At 44.5% G+C, this 19,261-nt stretch overlaps 1 protein-coding gene across 3 annotated transcripts in view; it reads left to right on the top strand.

The window, feature by feature from the left end:
• KDM3B (lysine demethylase 3B) overlaps positions 1-19,261 on the top strand; it is a 135,948-nt gene that overhangs the window by 44,546 nt on the left and 72,141 nt on the right. For all 3 annotated transcript variants that reach the window (XM_084636645.1, XM_084636644.1, XM_084636643.1), the window contains exons 2-4: positions 321-488; positions 12,976-13,089; positions 13,798-13,903. In XM_084636645.1, coding sequence (XP_084492771.1) covers positions 321-488; positions 12,976-13,089; positions 13,798-13,903 — 388 coding nt within the window. The remainder of the gene's footprint in view (positions 1-320; positions 489-12,975; positions 13,090-13,797; positions 13,904-19,261) is intronic.

The following is a 19,261-nucleotide window of genomic DNA, read 5'->3' as shown; positions in this document are numbered from 1 at the left end:
ATTTGGAGTAAAGGGGCAACTGGAACATGTCTTCCATCTCTCATGGAAAGATACAATACCTGAAATTGGTGGGTTTTGGTGTGGGGGAGAACAAGGAAATGAACTCTTTCCAGTTTTCTGTAGTTACCATGCACTTCTCTGATTTCTGTTCGGTAATGTGTGTGGTAGCTATGCAGACACAACAATCTAGTATTGATATGAAGCATGTGTCCTCAAGTTATACTAATTTTCCTGACTAAAGTTGAAGTCTTTACCCATGTGGGTTTGTGGGATTTCCACCCACCTATGGTGTCTGAAACATGTTAAATATGTTTTCGTAGATCTTTGTGGAGTTTGATGGCTGCAACTGGAATCAACATGCCTGGGTGAAAGTTCATGCTGAAGAGGTCATAGTGTTGCTGCTGGAAGGGTCACTGGTATGGGCTCCTCGAAGTGATCCAGTTCTGCTTCAGGGAACTCAGGTCTCACTTGCACAGTGGCCTGCACTGGTAAGTATTTGGCCAGAACAGTGACACTATGTAGGGAAGTCATTTCATAACTGAGATTGTGGCTAGCTTTGCTATAAACCTTTTGTTGCAAAGCTGCCTCTTAACATTGCCAAAACTAAGCTGCCTGAAATTTCTAGAAGCTATAATCCAGAAAAAAATGTGGGAGCTGGGAAAGGTGCAGAGGGGATTTGGACAAGATCTTTGTAAACTTTGAAGTTGAGAACATCTGGGTTTTTCACTCCCCCTCTCTCCCCTTGAAAAGATCTAATTTTTTTAAACATCTTAGGGCTTGTCTACACTTAAAATGCTACAACTGCAGCTGCACCACTGTAGCACTTCAAAGTAGACATTATCTACACTGTCTGGAGGGGTTCTCCCATTGGCATAAGTAATCTTTCTCCCCAAGTAGCTAGGTTGATGGAAGAATTCTTCTGTTGACCTAGCGCTCTCTACACAGGGACTTATGTTGGCTTAACTATGCCACTCAGGGATGTGGATTTTTCACACCTGAGTGACGTAGTTATGTCGACATAATGTTTTTGTGTAGACAAGGCCTTAGCTTAGCTCATTTATTATGAGGTGCCTGATAAGAATTTTTTTCAAACCTCTGAACCCTCTTGGCTTTATAGAATCTACAGAGTTCCTGGAAAACATCATAAAAGATTTTCTCGTGGGCCTGGTCAATACTTAAGTGAGGTCAATGTAGCTAGTGCTGTCAGTGAAAAATTCAGTCCTCAGTTCTAAAGCTATGCTGACCTAATGCCAGGTGTAGATGCAGCTAAATTGATGGGAAAATTCTTCAGTCTACCTAGCTGCTCCCACTCAGGGGTGGATTACTTACAACAGTTGAAAAACCCCTTCTGTTGATGTGGGAAATGTCTTCTCTACAGTGGCATAGCAGCAATGCTGTAGCTGTGGCTGTAGTCTGTGACTGAGATTCTTGCAGAGTCTGTAAATGCCCCCTGGGATACTTAGCCTGTGTGGCTTACATTCCTCAAGAGAGCTTTTGAGACAAGAGACAGTAATTTCTGGCAGAACAACTAACAGCGTATTCATAACTTGTGGACTGTAGTGCTTTCTGAGACAGTTAAATGTTTAAGCGCTACAGGATCTAATGCTGTGTCTAGACTCGGGGGGGGGGGGAGAGAAAAGGGGCGTGTTGTTTTAACCTTATTAATACTTGTTACCTAGCATAATTTGAGATATCACTTAGCACCTAGTATAGACAGTTTCACAGTTTATAGACTTTTAGAACAGTTAGCCAATCTCTCCCTAGGTTAATTTTTGTGTGTGAATTTTGCTTTTTTAATAATTAGATTTCATACATGAACAAGAAACAGAGCAGTGCAAAGCCTCTATAGCTCACTAACTGAATCTGACTCTTAATTTGCAATTAACTTATTGGTTTAGTTATCTCGGATACAGGGTAACTTTTTTTAACATTTTAAAATTATTTTTTTAAATACTATATAGGCAAATTTACCAAATTAAACTTCTGAGAAATAAAACTGGCATTTGGCTATTGATGAAAAGATTATTAGTAATTCTTAAGGCTATGGGGGTCCCCCGTATCTGGATACCAACCTGTACAAGGTCCCCAGTAAGCCCAGGATCCTTAGATTCAAGATCTGCTGGCCTGCTCCCAGGCTTGCTTGGTCAGCGAGGACCACAATATGTGCCTCTATTGCCTTGGTGAAGCTCATATACCCTCCAAGTGCAATATCTGCCAGACCTTTCCTAGATGAACCTGTCAAGCCCATGAATTCAGCTTAGAATATTCCTCAGGGACCATGCAATGAGGCTACAGTCCATTCCTGACCTGTCAGACCCCTCTGTGCATTGGCCAGAGACACCAGCATGGTGTCTGAGCATGGTAGCCTCTGGCTCGGTGGATAATCAGAGCACGGTTAAAGACTGTCTCCCACAGGTGTGAGGGTGGTAAGAGCAAGCACTCCCACAGGAAATATGAGAAATCCCCTTCCCAAGTTCTTATGCAAAAAGAGAGGACGTCCCCCCTGACACCTCAGAGTCTGGTGAGTCTCTGTGCTAGTATGGGAGTGTCAGGAGTTCACGAGGAGTATGGTACTGGTGTCCTGCCACCCAGGGGCAAACCTGCCTCCCAAACTGTCTCTAGTTGAAGGGGCAGGACCATCCTCAGTACTGGCAAAGAGTACCAGTGCTGAGAGGGAAGGAATTGGTACTGAGGACAGTGGCATATCTGAAGACAAGAACACTGGTGCCACCAAGAGACAGAAGCCCAATCCACTCTCCAGTATCTAGTTAGTAATGTCCTCCACAGTAGTGTATCTATCTATACGAGCCCAGAATCGCCTATACTGGGCTTGTCTTCACTACCAGGAGATTGACGCTAAATCAACAGCAGAGTGCTTTCCGGTCGACTCGGTACTCCAGCTCCCCAGGAAGAGTAAGGTAAGTCGACTGGGGGGCATCTCCCATCGACGCAGCACAGTGAAGACACCCCTGGTAAGTCGACCTATGTTGCGTCGATTCCAGCTACATTATTCGTGTAGCTGGAGTAGCGTAACTTAGGTTGACTTACCTCGGTAGTGTAGACAAAGCCCCTGTCAGATCCAGTCCTAACCAGGGATGTCCCTAAACTCTCTGGTACAGTTGAGGCACAGTAAGATGTCCCATACCAATGGCACTGCCAACTGATACAGAAGCTTCCTTTTCCTCTGAGTTCAGAGTCAGTGGGAGAGCTTCCCCAACTCCCCCAAGATAGGGGTCAGCCCTCACAGAGGCTCCATGATCTCATGAGCACCTTCCTTCTCTCATAGGGGGGACTGCCCAATTCAAGACCAGCAGTACTCTTCTCCACAGGGATCACCTCTTCTCCGCTACATCCCTTCATACTGGCCTTATATGGGTCCCAGGGACCCCACTATGTGACAGCTTGAATCTATAAGGTCACATCAGGAGTCAAGACAGTTTTTTCCCCATACAGGGGAGAACCTCAGACCCCTAAGAAACAATCTAAAATAGAGGAGCAAACTGACTAGTTGGCACCATTTCCCACTGTGAGGTTATCATACTTGTCCCCAAATGAAGCAATCACACCTGCCTCATTGTCGCTGCCTAACTACAGACAGTTTCAGGACTCCCTGAGTAGAAATACGGATACACTCCACAGCTCCCTGGAGGAAGTACAGGGCACCCTATATAAGCGACTGGATATTTTCCAGAGTGCCAGTCCCAGTAAGGTGGCACTGCCACTTAATGAGGCCATCTTTGAATGAGCCATGATGGCCTGGCATACTGCAGCCACTTATGCTCCCACTCTGAAAAGACAGAGAAGAAATATTTTGTGCCACCTGAGGAACTAGTAATCTGCCACCTTAACACCCCATTCTGAACTCTCTTTAGTTTTGTAAGCTGTCTCCAAAGGAAACAAAACACCCAAATCGGCACCCACTGATAAGGAGACGAAACATTTAGACTGCTTTAGGAAAGAGAACTTCACTGTGGGGAACTTACAGTTCCATGTAGCAAGCTATTAAGCTTGAATGCTGAAGTATGATTTTATTAATTACAGTAAGTTCTTGGAATTCACAAACAACTCCCTCAAGAGAGACCTCATTTCCAACCAATTATCAATGAAGGTAAATTGCTAGCTAGATCAACCTCCAGGCCTCAATGGACACATCAAATTCAGCTCCCGCTTGCTGGCAACTTCCATAGTCATGAGATGGGCCTTGTGGCTCCAGTCCTCTGGATTTTCCAAATAAGTCCATCCACAGTGGAGGATCTGCCTTCTGAAGGAAATAACCTATTCAGTTAGAAAACAGGTGAATCTTTCTAGTCTCTCAAAGACTTACGAGCAACCATTCACTTGCAGATATCTCTACATACTCCAGCACTGCAGAGGAAATACCCCAAGACTCTGTATTACAGACAACAACCAGCTCCTCAACCATTCTACCATCAAAGGGCCATTAAGCTGCTTAGGAAACACCAGAGAACTCAGCCTCTTAAACACAATGTCCTCCCTTTATTCTCTTTCCAGCCTCCCACTAAGGAATCTTTTTGATGGGACTTTCAGGAGCTGCAAGTTGGTCCACCTGTTGTGTTTACCCATTCATTCATTTCTCTATCCCTCTTCAGGGACCCATCTTATGAGAGGATGCTCAGTCTTGTAGAGTCCCTGTCACGCTTGGGAGCCATAAAACCAGTACATCTTCAGCACAGGGAAAAATAATTTTACTTAAGATATTTCCTTATTCCCAAGAAGAAATGAGGCTGGAAGCCCATCCAAGATCTCAAACAGCTGAATGTCTTCGTCTGCCACTGATGTTCAGAATGATCATGCTGGTCTTTATAATTCCCTCACTAAACAAGGGTGACTGGTTCACAGTTCTCAGTTTAAAGGATGCTTATTTCCACAAAGACATCCACGCTGCACACAGCTTCCCGAAATTTGCCATAGGCCCTAGACCACTACCAATACAGAGTGCTTCTCTTTGGCCTCTCAGTGGCACTGAGGGAATTCACAAAGATGACGTTAGTAGTGGCAGCTCATGTACATCACTAGGGTTTGTCAGTGTTCCACACCTCGATGACTGGCTGCTGATGGGGAAGTTCTGTAAAGAAGTACAGATAACATCCCTATCCCTACTTAGACCTCTTAACTCCTTAGGCCTCCAAGTAAATGTAGAAAACTACATTTGAGCTTTCACAAGGACTATAGATTTTATTAGAACTGCCCTATATTTAACCAGAGTCATAGCATACCTATCACAGGATTCCAAGCAATGAAAGACCTCTTCACTCAGCTTTGGCAGAACATGCAGACAATGGTTCAAGCTTGTTTTACCTTCCTAGGTACACGAGTCTTCCGAAGGATGTCAATCTTCCATGTCTACAGGCATGATTACAGACAGTCTACATGCCAAACAAGCACAGCCTGGACAAACTGATCTTGTGCCCCCACAGAGTTCTGACCCTGCTATCCTGGTGTGCATGGGGGCTCCCTTTGCCCCTCCCTCACCCACAAAGGAGATTAATTACAGACCCCTCTCAGCAAGGATGGGAAACCTGCCTCAAGTAACATGTAAGACACAGGGTATCTGGACCCACCAAGAATCTCCATTGCACATATACATTCTGGAGTTGTGTGCCGTTCACAAAGCCTGCAGACAATACCGATGGTTTATTTGAATCCTGCATGTTCAAGTCATATTGGATAACTTGACAGTGATTTGTATCAACAAACAAGGAGGACCACACCTCTTGTCATAGAAACTGTCAATTTGTGGAACTGGTTCATTAGCTGCCAGATCACCATCTCAGCAGTGCACCTCCCAGTGGTGCACAAAACATTGGTAGACAGCCTCAAAAGGCTTTTCTTCAAAGACCAAGAGTGGGAACTACATAACTGGGTGATATGAAACATCTTGCATGACAGGAACCCCACTGCTGAGATCTCTTGGTGTCTCAGGAGAACAAGAAATTCCCCATCTACTACTCCAGAGGGAACGTATTTATCATTCAGTGGTCAGAACTGCTGATGTACAAATTTCCTACCATCTCTCTTTTACTTTGAATCCTGAAGAAGATCAAACAAGATGGAGCATTGGTGATTCTGATTGCTTCAGTGGCCTAGCTCTGGTTCCTGAGCATTCTTTGGATGTTCTTGTCTGTGCAGCCATATTCAGCTCTTCCCAGACCTACTGGCTAAAGACAAGGACACACATCCAACATCCCAACCCAGCATCCTTTCATAAGAACAGCCATACTTCAGAACAAAGGTCCATCTAGCCCAGTATCTTGTCTTCCCACACTGGCCAATGCTGCATGCTTCAGAGGGAATGAGCAGAACAGATAATCATCAAGTGATCCATCCCGTCGCCCATTCCCAGCTTCTGGCAAACAGAAGCTAGGGACACCATCCCTGCCCATCCTGGCTAATAGCCATTGATGGACCTATTCTCCATGAACTTATCTAGCAGTGTGATATTTGGATAGCTGTTGGGCATAGAAAAGTCACTTTTTTTTTTTGACTTATTGCACATGTGGATCCCACTTATGATGTCCATGTGCCCCAGCACAGGACTTTGGAACAATTTCATTAGCAGCATCCAGTGGAGGTTACGCATGCGCCCTACATGCCCTTGCCCCCACTTTCCCCCAGCTGAGGGCATAAAAGGCTCAGTAATCCCAGCTGCTATTCATTTCCTTCTAACTGCCTTAGGCTGTGACTCAGAACAACATAATGTACTTCTGTAGTAAATCTTGTTACTTCATAATTAATCTGGTAGTTAAATTATTTATACCTAGGGTACTAGTTAGCCCAAGATTTTAAAAAAATGGCAGAGCCCATATCTCCAGCTTTCTAGCTGTGTCCTTCCAGAGGCTTCAGTTTTCACAACAGTGCCCTGTCACTAGAAATGTTGTACCTAATTCAGCAACAATTAAAGACTCAGAGCAGTCAAGGACCCCTGACGTCTGAGTGACTGATTCAGAGTGAGTTTCTTGGCACCGAGCTCACTGAGGGAAGTGAAGAGGAACTCTTCAAAAGAGCGATTACTGCTGGTGCTGAGAGTGAAAAGGAGTTCTTCAAGGAGCTGCTATCTCTGGAGAGGGGAAAAATTGGGACCAGGACCTGCAATGCTGCATTGCAGTACAGTGCTGGTATAAAAACCTGCCGCCTCCTCCTTCAGCTAAAAGATCTCATGTGCGGGGGGGAAGAACACAGCATTCTGCCTTCCTTCTTTTCAGCACTGGCTTCAGCAGCACTGTCCTCCTTAGCATCAGAGTTCTCAAGACAGGCTTCTACAGTGCTTCCCTTGTTAGCACCAGCAGCTTTGATCAATGCCTGCTCTGAACCAGCAGTTTCAGTTGCAGAGGAAGCTTCAAAGCAGAGAGAGGTACCTACAGCATCCTTATTGCAGGGACCTTTTACAACTAGATTTTTATCACCAAAAGTTTCTTTTCTATCTTCACCAGACCTTGATATTGCTTCAGAGCCTGAGTCACCACTCCTAGAAGTTTCCCTGATCTCAATACTGGACAGATCCCCTCCTCAAAAAGAAGCAAGGATGACGCTAGTGAAAATTTGTTTGAGCCAGCACATCAATACATTTAGGGATTTGAGTCCCACTAAAATCCTTCACTCTTCTGCCCTGGGCTTCTACATTAGAGGTCAAGACTCTTGACTCCTCTGCAGACTCTGACAGGAGTCCTTCACCAAAAAGGAAACTGCATGGATGGAAAGAAAATAAGTCTAGGGAGGCATATGGAAAAGAGCCTCGTAGCAGACCTGAGGATCCTTATTCTCACTGTGCTCCTTGGTTCCTTCCAGACTGACCAAATGATCTTTCCCATATGGTCCACTGCCATAGCCGTATTGGCCCTCCTGGCCTCAATGACTGCAATTTCATGGACCAGTTCTCCCACAGTATACAGGATCTATTCATGAGTCACCTGCTGCAAACTCTTTTTTTTTTTAATTCTGATCACTCTCCTCATCAACTTCAAGATGCAGAGGAAAACAAATTTCAAGTGATGAAACCATTTCACAGGCTACACCATCTTCAGCTGATTTTAAAAACTTTTCAGGAATTTGCTTGGATTGAAGCAAATGGCAAAAATACTAGAAGTTCCTTTGGAGAGCGTTTAGGAAAAAAGCAAATAAACTTTTTCTTGATATTCCATAGCCAGCATCCCAAAGCAGGGTTGCGTGCCCTATTAATGAAGCAATATTGGATCCAGAAAAATATCGCTGGGCTATTCCTGCTTCCACTGCAGCTACTACAAAACACTCTGATCATGGCCATCAGGTGCTGTCTAACGGATTTGAGTATTTTTATACTCATGTAGCTCCACTTTCACTGGTTGTTGCTGCATCCAATGAGCTGTCAAGACAGTCTGGGAAATCAACCTCTAAGCAGAGAGAACCCAAGAGACTGGATCTTTCTGGAAAGTACTTTTACTCTTCAGGCCAGGATACCAAATTATCAAGCCATGTTATCTAAACATGATTGTCTGCCATGGAATAGATGGTCAAAGTTTAATGACAAGTTTTACCTCTCAGAATGGTAGAGATGAGTTTAAAGCTACTTGTGGAAAAACAGCTTTTTGTTATAACCTCTCTTCAAGCTGCAATAGATGCTGCCAATTTGAGTGTGTTCAATGGCTACAGATACCATGATGTGATCTTCATGGTTATCTGTGTCAGGTTTACCAAAGGAAGTGCAAGCGACTATTTGATTTTCCATTCAATGGTCAGAATCGATTCAGTGCCAGGACAGATAATCTCTGCATTCATTAAAAGACTGGAGATCCACACTCAGGTCATTAGGTTTATACACTCCTTTCTTTCAAAAAGACGCACTTTAAAGATTTTCCTCAATCTTTATTCTTCAGTTATACGAACACTCAATATTTTTTCATATTCCCAACACCAGAGGCCTCCTGAACCATCTAGAATGAGATCTGTATAGCAGAAATAGTAGTCAGTTCCACTACCCTCAGACACACAAACATCAAATTTGATGCAACAGTCAAGGATCTTGGACTAATCCACAAGTTATCTTTTTCTTCATGCTTTGGTTCCTGTTTCCTGGAGGCTTGGTTGGCAGTCACCACATATTGATGGGTCCTTCAAGTAATCAAGGATGGTTATACCATTCACTTTCAATACATGTCTCCTTTCCACCCCTCTTCCTGGTCCCTTTTCAGGGACCATTTTTATGAGTGCCATTCATCAGGAAGTAGACTGATCAAGCTCAGAGCAATAGAGTTAGCATGTCAGGAGTATATAGGAAAAGGTTTCTGTTTTCCCTATTTCCTCATACTGAAAAAAAGAGGTGGCTTGTGTCTGATTCTAGACCTCGGGAACCTCAACAAATTAATTTGACATGCCAAGTTCCACATGGTAACTCCTGCTTCAGTTGGATATCATGGACTGGTTCATTACCCTTTATTTAGGGAATGCTTATTTTCATGTGTCAGTACCCCACCACCGCTCTCCCTTGGAAAGCATCCACATTTTATGGCTGTAGGGAGTCATTATCAATTCTCAGTCCTATATTCTGGAATTTCATCAGCACCAAGGGTGTTTGCAAAGTGCCTATCAGTAATTGCAGCCCATCTACATAGGCAAGGATTTCGTACGTACCCTTTGCTAGACTGCTGGCTTGTGCAGGGGAAGTCAAACACAGATCATAGTGTCTGCCAAGAAACTGATGCATTTACTTTTTTATCCCTGGGTTTGAGGATTAACTTTAACTTTAAAATGTTGAATCCGATTCTGTCATAATCCAGAGTTTTTTTCCACTGCATGCATCCGATGAAGTGAGCTGTAGCTCACGAAAGCTTATGTTCAAATAAATTGGTTAGTCTCTAAGGTGCCACAAGTACTCCTGTTCTTTTTGCGGATACAGACTAACACTGCTGCTACTCTGAAAAGAGTTCATCAGTGCTCCTGGACTTCCTAACAGGGAGTTTATCCTTCCTATTAGACAGATTTCAGATAATAATAAAATACCTGATTCTACACTTCAATATTTACCCTCAAGCAACAGTAAGGATAGTGTCTTAAACTGTTAGGACATTTAGCTTCCTGTACATTTGTAACCACATTCGCCCAGTCACATCTCAGACTGTTTCAAACTTGGATCTAGTCTGTTTACAGACCAACAATCCAGTATACATAAGTGAAAGTGCTGATTCCAGTTCAAATTCTATCCTCGATGAAATGGTGGAGGACAGAAGAAAGTATATATACGGGAATTCCCTTTGCTCCTCTGATTGTTCCAAAACTTTGATAACAGCTGATTCCAAGATGGGTTGGGGAGCATATATAGAGGGGACCCAGAGGCCATGTGTCTGACCATCATCTAAAAGCCACGATTCACATAAATGTACTTAAAATTAAGGGCAGTGAGATTCACTTGCAAAGCATTTTTCCCTGTCACACACAGTTCTTCAGTCCAAGTTCTCATGGACAATTGCATGGCCTCCTAGGACTTAGGGAGGTGCAAGATCAGGCGCCCCCCACCATGCCCCCCTCCTTTTTTTTTTTTTTTTTTTTTTTTTTTGCCAAGGAACCATAAAATTTTGGGAATGGTACATTCAGTGTTACATCAGTCTGACAGCTCTTCTCTTTCTGGAGAGAGAAATGGTCTAACAGCCTCACTAAGCAGCAAAATGTACTCTTCCCATGAAATGAGAATTTAAAAAGTCAACCCTAAACTGAATTTTCCAAGTGTGTTGGCTTCCCCAGATTTATTTGGGTCAGTTCTAAACAGAAAATGTCTGATATTTTGCCTTTGAGCAGAAGAGAGTTGGCAATGTCTAATAGATGCATTCATGAGTTTTTTGGTCACACCATTTTATGTATGTTTTCTTTCTATTTCCTCTGATTCCAAGAGTGCTACAGAAAATAAGGCATGAAAAAGCTCAAGTTATGTTGGTGGCTCCTGCTCAGCTTCACCAGTTTTGGTTCTCAGATAATCAGTTTATCACACTCCCAGTTTAGGGAGATGTTATCACAGAGTCACTCTGATTCTCACCAGTCTTCATGGCCTGGGTGATATTTGAATGCTCTCAATAGATAACTGTTCTTCAAAGGTGCAGAGCAATGCTCTTCAGAGTAGAAAATTTATTCACTAGGAGTACGTACACCACCCATAAAGAGAGAAGTTTCCATTTGGCAAAGACTAAAGGTTATGCTCCATGTCAGTGTTCTATTCCAACAATATTAGATTACTTCTTATCTTTAAAGCACTCTTCAACCAAAGTCCATTTGGCAATGATATCTGCATTCCATTCTCCTGTGGAGGGATGTACAATTTTCTCTCATCAGTCAGTGAGTAGATTTGTTAAAGGGCTTAGCCACATTTTTCCTCCTGTGGGAAAGCTCACTTGAACATGGGACTTTAAATTTAGTGATTTCTTTGCTGATGCTTTCCCTCTTCCCACACCACTTTTGAACCTCTGGCAAATTGTCCAATTCATCTATCATCCGTGAAGGTAGCATTCCTGGTGGTAATTACATCAGCTTGTAGAAAAAGCGAATTACAAGCCCTAATGATAAATCCTCCATACAGTTTTTCACATGGATAGAGTAACTATGAGATTGCACCCACCTTTTATTCCTAAAGTACTATCAGATTTTCATATCAGTTTATTCATTTACTAGTTCCCCCCCCCCCCCCAACAACATGTTCTTCACCTGCTGAATTTAAATCACATATCTCAGATGTGAGACGGTGGCTGTTACGAACTAGATCAGGGGGTCTCAAACTGTGGGTCGGGACCCCAAAGTGGGTCAGGGATCCTGTTTTAATGGGGTCGCCAGGGCTGGTGTTAGACTTGCTGGGGCGCAGGGCCAAAGACCAAGGGCTTCAGCCCTGAGTGGTGAGGCTCAGGCTTCGGCTTCCGCCCTGAGTGGTGGGATTCAGTTTACAGGCCCCCACCACCTGGGGCTGAAGCCCTTGTGCTTTGGCCCCCCAACCTGGGGCAGCGGGGCTGGGGTGGGCTCAGGCTTCAGTCCCCCCCTTCTGGGGTCTTGTAGTAATTTTTGTTGTCAGAAGGGGGTCGCGGTACAATTAAGTTTTGAGAACTGCTGAACTAATCTTTTTGTAAAACTTCAGTACTTTTCATTGCATATAGTAATAAATCAAAAGGAATGACTGTTTCATCACAGACTTTCAAAATGACTATTGCATTAGAACTGCTTATGATATTTAAGAGTCCTCCGTCAAACATGTGACCTCACTCCACCAGAGCACAAGCTGTGTTGATAGCATGCTTAAATTGGGTTCAAATATCGGAAATATGTAGAGCAGCTACCTGGTCTTCAGCTCATAGATTTATGAAATATTAAAACTAGAAATGAGTAGTACAGAGAGCTTTTGATCTGGGAACTTGTTCTCTTGCGCTGCTGTCAGGTATCTTAATAGTACTCCTGACATGCACTTTAGTTTGTCAGAAAATGACAGTAACGGAAAATTCTTCCCTTCATTAGTCTGTCCATAATAGTATTTACTGCTACATGATGTGAAAATATAAAAGTGTCCCTTTCAAATAGCGATGTCTGTAATCTCCTGTGATACTTTGGCTGGGTTGCTGAGGCTCCTAGATATATTGGGACTCAGCACTGATGAGTCCTAGTGTAATTCCACTTTCTTGTGAGGAGAGTTGACTATCAGATGATTTGGAGAAAATGAAAAATGCCTTTCACTTTCATTAAATTGCTGGCAGTGGCTCCTCTTGTTTTAAAATTCAGGCTCTAGGAATTGCAAGCTACCTGACCTGGGCTATTTTTGTTGTTTGTCTTCAGTATTTATGCTGCACTTGTTTAAAAATGTCTTATTTACAACGTTAACGTCTTGGTAATAAAGTATTTTATGAATGGTTGGGGCATCCCCTGTGAGGATATGAAACCTGCAGAAGGGTATTACTTGTGTCAGTGTGTCCCCCTAATCTGTTTCCATACCCTTCATTCAAGTTTTCTTCTTCACAGACCTTCACTCCTTTAGTAGATAAGCTGGGTTTAGGCTCTGTGGTTCCTGTGGAGTTTCTTCTGGACCGAGACCTGAGATTCCTGTCCGATGCCAGTGGATTATGTCTGTTTCAGGTACTTGAAGAGGCATTCTCAGACAGAGTACAGATTCCACTTCATACCATGCTTTCCAGGTTGATTCTTTTTCAAGATGTGGTGGGGATCCTCATGGATATTGGGTAGATAGAGAGGGTATGAAAAAGTACAAGAATTGGCCCTGATCTCCAGCTCCATTCAGAAAGTCTTAAGGTCCCAGCTCTTCCCCCATCCTTCATTTTAGGAGCCTCTAGTTGCTGAGGCTCAGCCAAAGGGTCTGCATAGACCCTCCCTATCCAGAGGGAATCATTGCTATAGGAGTTCCAGAACTGCTTGTGCATAGTGGTCTTGATCAATTTCCTGACACATTGAGAAAGCTTGTTTACTTTTGTTTTGATGGAGGTCAGATATTCTTCTCCATCAGAGCCTCTAGAATAGAGAGAGGCCAGAGAGCTGTGGCCCCCAGCAGTATAACTACTGTATTGTCTATTCAAAAAGAAAAGGAGGACTTGTGGCAACTTAAAGACTAACAAATTTATTTGAGCATAAGCTTTTGTGAGCTACAGCTCACTTCATCGGATGCATTGAGCTGTAGCTCACGAAAGCTTATGCTCAAATTGGTTAGTTTCTAAGGTGCCACAAGTACTCCTTTTCTTTTTGTGGATACAGATGAACATGGCTGCTACTCTGAAACCTGTATTGTCTACTGGCTTTCTTGCATTCAAAACTTTTTTGTGTCATTGGCAGATGGGAACAGAGAGCCAGAACCAAGTTCTGCAGGAGCAATCTGCACTGAGAGACTCGGTCAATGCATTAATTAGTGACCAGAAACTTCAGGAAATATTTAGCAGAGGTAAGACCAACTGGCTTGTAGCTTGAGGGCTTGGATTGTGCATGAGTTTGTGCTCCGGAGAGGAGTCCCAAAATAAACAGTAATACCCATTGTTTGAAGTTCCATTCTGCAAGTTAATATGTCCAAAATTCTTTGTGAGGAGAGTTTAATTATTGCTTTCTTGCAGTTAATTGGAAAGGTAGATTGCTGTTTAACTGGAATCGTCTGTAACGATTGTTCAATCACAATCACTATAGTTAAGGTTGCAAAACAGCTTCCATTATAATCCAACCTCATGCATTCACAACTTCCCAAAATATCAACCCTTTGGGCTGAAATTTGAAATGCTTAGTCTGCTTGAAAGTGAGTTCTTCTGAAAAATAAAACATAGTCCTTTAAGCCATCTTTGATATCTCTAAGGCCGAAAACCCCACACTTTGCCGTCTCAGATTCTAATGATGTCCTTTTAAGCATGACTGCAGTAAATGACTGAAATTTTAAACTTGGCATCACGCATCCTTACTCAGTATGGCATTCTGACTTGCTCCAATGGCTAGACCACGTAAAGGTTTGTGTGTGCTACAGCTATTGGCTAACATATCCTGGGTAACTTAGCTCAGGCAGTAGAGGCTCATAGTTTTCAATACAGAGGCAGCAGAGTTTGAACCCTGCTACCAATGATTTTCATGGAGCATCACATTACATTGGTATGGACATAGTTCTTGGTGGGTACTAGTGCCTTTGGTTTAACAAACATATGGATCTTAGGAAGAAACTTCTCATCCAGGCAGGTTACTCTATTAACTGTCTAGTATGGAATTTCTTGCCCTTTCTTCTGAGGCATTTGGTTATGGTCACTATCAGTGTCAGCATACTGGACTAGATGGACCTCAGTGGTTTGATTTCTTCTGGCAATTCCTGTGTTCCAAGATTTGGGGAAACTGCACACTGTGCTTTGGCAGTAGAAAATTTCCTTATCTCTAGAAGAATTGTGTATACGTGTCCAGGTAATTAGGCATATTAGTTGGTTCCGTGAACTTAGCTTTTTGCTTGCAGTTTACACTTGGACAGGACACAAGTGAGGATTCTTCTTCCAGTAGTAGCCTTATGGGTGTTCCACTTCAGGTGTGATTGTGCCCCAGAAACCTTTACATAAGAACAGCCATACTGGGTCAGATCAAAGGTCCATCTAGCCCAGTATCCGGTCTTCTGACAGTGGCCAATGCCAGGTGCCCTTTGATCAAAGACTTTCGGTAGCTGTGCCTATTCAACCTGTGTATGTGCCCTACGCATCCTTGATCACCTCACCATGGCTATGTAGTCATAGAATCATAGAATATCAGGGTTGGAAGGGACCTCAGGAGGTCATCTAGTCCAACCCCCTGCTCAAAGCAGGACCAATCCCCAACTAAATCATCCCAGCCAGGGCTTTGTCAAGCCTGAGCTTAAAAACTTCTAGGGAAGGAGATTCCACCACCTCCCTAGGTAACTCATTCCAGTGTTTCACCACCCTCCTAGTGAAAAAGTTTTTCCTAATATCCAACCTAAACCTCCCCCACTGCAACTTGAGACCATTACTCCTTGTCCTGTCCTCTTCTACCACTGAGAATAGTCTAGAACCATCCTCTTTGGAACCACCTCCCAGGTAGTTGAAAGCAGCTATCAAATCCCCCCTCATTCTTCTCTTCTGCAGACTAAACAATCCCAGTTCCCTCAGCCTCTCCTCATAAATCATGTGTTCCAGACCCCTCATCATTTTTGTTGCCCTTCGCTGGACTCTCTCCAATTTTTCCACATCCTTCTTGTAGTGTGGGGCCCAAAACTGGACACAGTACTCCAGATGAGGCCTCACCAATGTCGAATAGAGAGGAACGATCACGTCCCTCGATCTGCTCGCTATGCCCCTACTTATACATCCCAAAATGCCATTGGCCTTCTTGGCAACAAGGGCACACTGTTGACTCATATCCAGCTTCTCGTCCACTGTCACCCCTAGGTCCTTTTCTGCAGAACTGCTGCCTAGCCATTCGGTCCCTAGTCTGTAGCGGTGCATTGGATTCTTCCATCCGAAGTGCAGGACCCTGCACTTATCCTTGTTGAACCTCATCAGATTTCTCTTGGCCCAATTTGTCTAGGTCCCTCTGTATCCTGTCCCTACCTGCCACCGTATCTACCATTCTTCCTAGTTTAGTATCCGCAAATTTGCTGAGAGTGCAATCCACACCATCCTCCAGATCACTTATGAAGATATTGAACAAAACCGGCCCCAGGACCGACCCCTGGGGCATTCCACTTGACACCGGCTGCCAACTAGACATGGAGCCATTGATCACTACCCGTTGAGCCCGACAATCTAGCCAACTTTCTGCCCACCTTATAGTGCATTCATCCAGCCCATACTTCTTTAACTTGCTGACAAGAATACTGTGGGAGACCATGTCAAAAGCTTTGCTAAAGTCAAGAAACAATACATCCACTGCTTTCCCTTCATCCACAGAACCAGTAATCTCATCATAGAAGGCGATTAGATTAGTCAGGCATGACCTTCCCTTGGTGAATCCATGCTGACTGTTCCTGATCACTTTCCTCTCACGTAAGTGCTTCAGGATTGATTCCTTGAGGACCTGCTCCGTGATTTTTCCGGGGACTGAGGTGAGGCTGACTGGCCTGTAGTTCCCAGGATCCTCCTTCTTCCCTTTTTTAAAGATGGGAACTACATTAGCCTTTTTCCAGTCATCTGGGATTTCCCCTGTTTGCCACGAGTTTTCAAAGATAATGGCCAATGGCTCTGCAATCACAGCCGCCAACTCCTTTAGCACTCTCGGATGCAACGCATCCGGCCCCATGGACTTGTCCACATCCAGCTTTTCTAAATAGTCCCTAACCACTTCTTTCTCCACAGAGGGCTGGCCACCTACTCCCCATGCTGTGTTGCCCAGCGCAGCAGTCTGGGAGCTGACCTTGTTCGTGAAGACAGAGGCAAAAAAAGCATTGAGTACATTAGCTTTTTCCACATCCTCTTGTCACTAGGTTGCCCCCCTCATTCAGTAAGGGGCCCACACTTTCCTTGACTTTCTTCTTGTTGCCAACATACCTGAAGAAACCCTTCTTGTTACTCTTGACATCTCTTGCTAGCTGCAACTCCAGGTGCGATTTGGCCCTCCTGATTTCATTCCTACATGCCTGAGCAATATTTTTATACTCTTCCCTGGTCATTTGTCCAATCTTCCACTTCTTGTAAGCTTCTTTTTTATGTTTAAGATCCGCAAGGATGTCACTGTTAAGCCAAGCTGGTCGCCTGCTATATTTACTATTCTTTCTACACATCGGGATGGTTTGTCCCTGTAACCTCAATAGGGATTCTTTGAAATACAGCCAGCTCTCCTGGACTCCTTTCCCCCTCATGTTGTTCCCCCAGGGGATCCTACCCATCAGTTCCCTGAGGGAGTCGAAGTCTGCTTTTCTGAAGTCCAGGGTCCGTATTCTGCTGCTTACCTTTCTTCCCTGTGTCAGGATCCTGAACTCGACCAACTCATGGTCACTGCCTCCCAGATTCCCATCCCCTTTTGCTTCCCCTACTAATTTTTCCGGTTTGTGAGCAGCAGGTCAAGAAAAGCTCCCCCCCTAGTTGGCTACTCTAGCACTTGCACCAGGAAATTGTCCCCTACATTTTCCAAAAACTTCCTGGATTGTCTGTGAACCGCTGTAATGCTCTCCCAGCAGATATCAGGATGATCGAAGTCGCCCATGAGAACCAGGGTGTGCGATCTAGTAGCTTCTGCGAGTTGCCAGAAGAAAGCCTCATCCCCCTGGTCCGGTGGTCTATAGCAGACTCCCACCACTACATCACCCTTGTTGCTCACACTTCTAAACTTAATCCAGAAACACTCAGGTTTTTCTGCAGTTTCATACTTGAGCTCTGAGCAGTCATACTGCTCCCTTACATACAGTGCTACTCCCCCACCTTTTCTGCCCTGCCTGTCCTTCCTGAACAGTTTATATCCATCCATGACAGTACTCCAGTCATGTGAGTTATCCCACCAAGTCTCTGTTATTCCAATCACGTCATAATTCCTTGATTTCACGAGGACCTCCAGTTCTCCCTGCTTGTTTCCAAAGCTTTGTGCATTTGTATATAGGCACTTGAGATAACCTGCTGATCGCCCCTCATTCTCAGTATGAGGTAGGAGCCCTCTCCTCACAGACGTTCCTTCCTGTGCTTCCTCCCGGTATCCTGCTTGCCCACGTACCTCAGGGCTTTGGTCTCCTTCCCCTGGTGAACCTAGTTTAAAGCCCTCCTCACTAGCTTAGCCAGCCTGCTCGCAAAGGTGCTCTTCCCTCTCTTTGTTAGGTGGAGCCCGTATCTGCCCAGCACTCCTCCTTCATGGAACACCATCCCACGGTCAAAGAATCCAAAGACTTCTCTCCGACACCACTTGCGTAGCCATTCGTTGACTTCCACGATTTGACGGTCCTTACCCCGGCCTTTTCCTTTCATGGGGAGGATGGATGAGAAGACCACTTGCACCTCAGACTCCTTTATCCTTCTTCCCAGAGCCACGTAGTCCGCAGTGATCCGCTCAAGGTCATTCTTGGCAGTATCATTGGTGCCCACGTGGAGAAGCACGGAGGGGTAGCGATCTGAGGGCTTGATGAGTCTCGGCAGTCTCCTCGTCACATCGCGAATCTTAGCCCCTGGCAAGCAGCAGACTTCTCTGTTTTCCCGGTCAGGGCGGCAGATAGATGACTCAGTCCCCTGAGGAGAGAGTCCCTGACCACCACCACCCGCCTCCTTCTCTTGGGAGTGGTGGTCGTGGAACCCCCAACCTCAGGACAGCGCATCTCATGCCTTCCAACCAGCGGAGTCTCCTTCTGCTTTCTCCCCCCAGATGTATCATCTGGTCCACTCTCCGCAGTGGTACCTGTGGAGAGAACATGAAAACGGTTACTTACCTGTGTCTGTGTTGCTGGTACTCGGACATTCTCCCTTCTTCTTCTGGAGGTCACATGTTGCCAAGCTTCTTCACTGGCCTCTTGGCTCCGCTGTGCAACCTGCTCTAAATCTTTAGAGCTTTGTGCCCGAAGAAGCATATCCTGACTTTTGTCCAGGAAATCCTCAGATTCTCGTATGCAACGCAGGGTCGATATCTGTTGCTCCAGACCTTCTATCTTCAATCATGTGCAGGCAAATCGCCCTCTGTCCCTTCTCAGTCACCTTGGCCTGAGATGGTGCTTCATCAAAAGTCTGCTTTGAGCTTACCTCATTTGTGTTTTTTCCTCACTCTTATTTTTATTAGTTGGTAAATCAGAGGATCATTTTCTCTCTTTTCTCCCCTACCTCAGTCCCCTCCAGGGTCAGTTTGTCCAGTTCTGTGGGAT

The sequence above is a fragment of the Lepidochelys olivacea genome, assembly GCF_965140295.1.
Source record: "Lepidochelys olivacea isolate rLepOli2 genome assembly, chromosome: 8".
Classification (NCBI taxonomy): domain Eukaryota; kingdom Metazoa; phylum Chordata; order Testudines; family Cheloniidae; genus Lepidochelys; species Lepidochelys olivacea.
The sequence above is the reverse complement of the archived record's forward strand: the minus strand, read 5'-3'. Positions and strand labels throughout refer to the sequence as shown.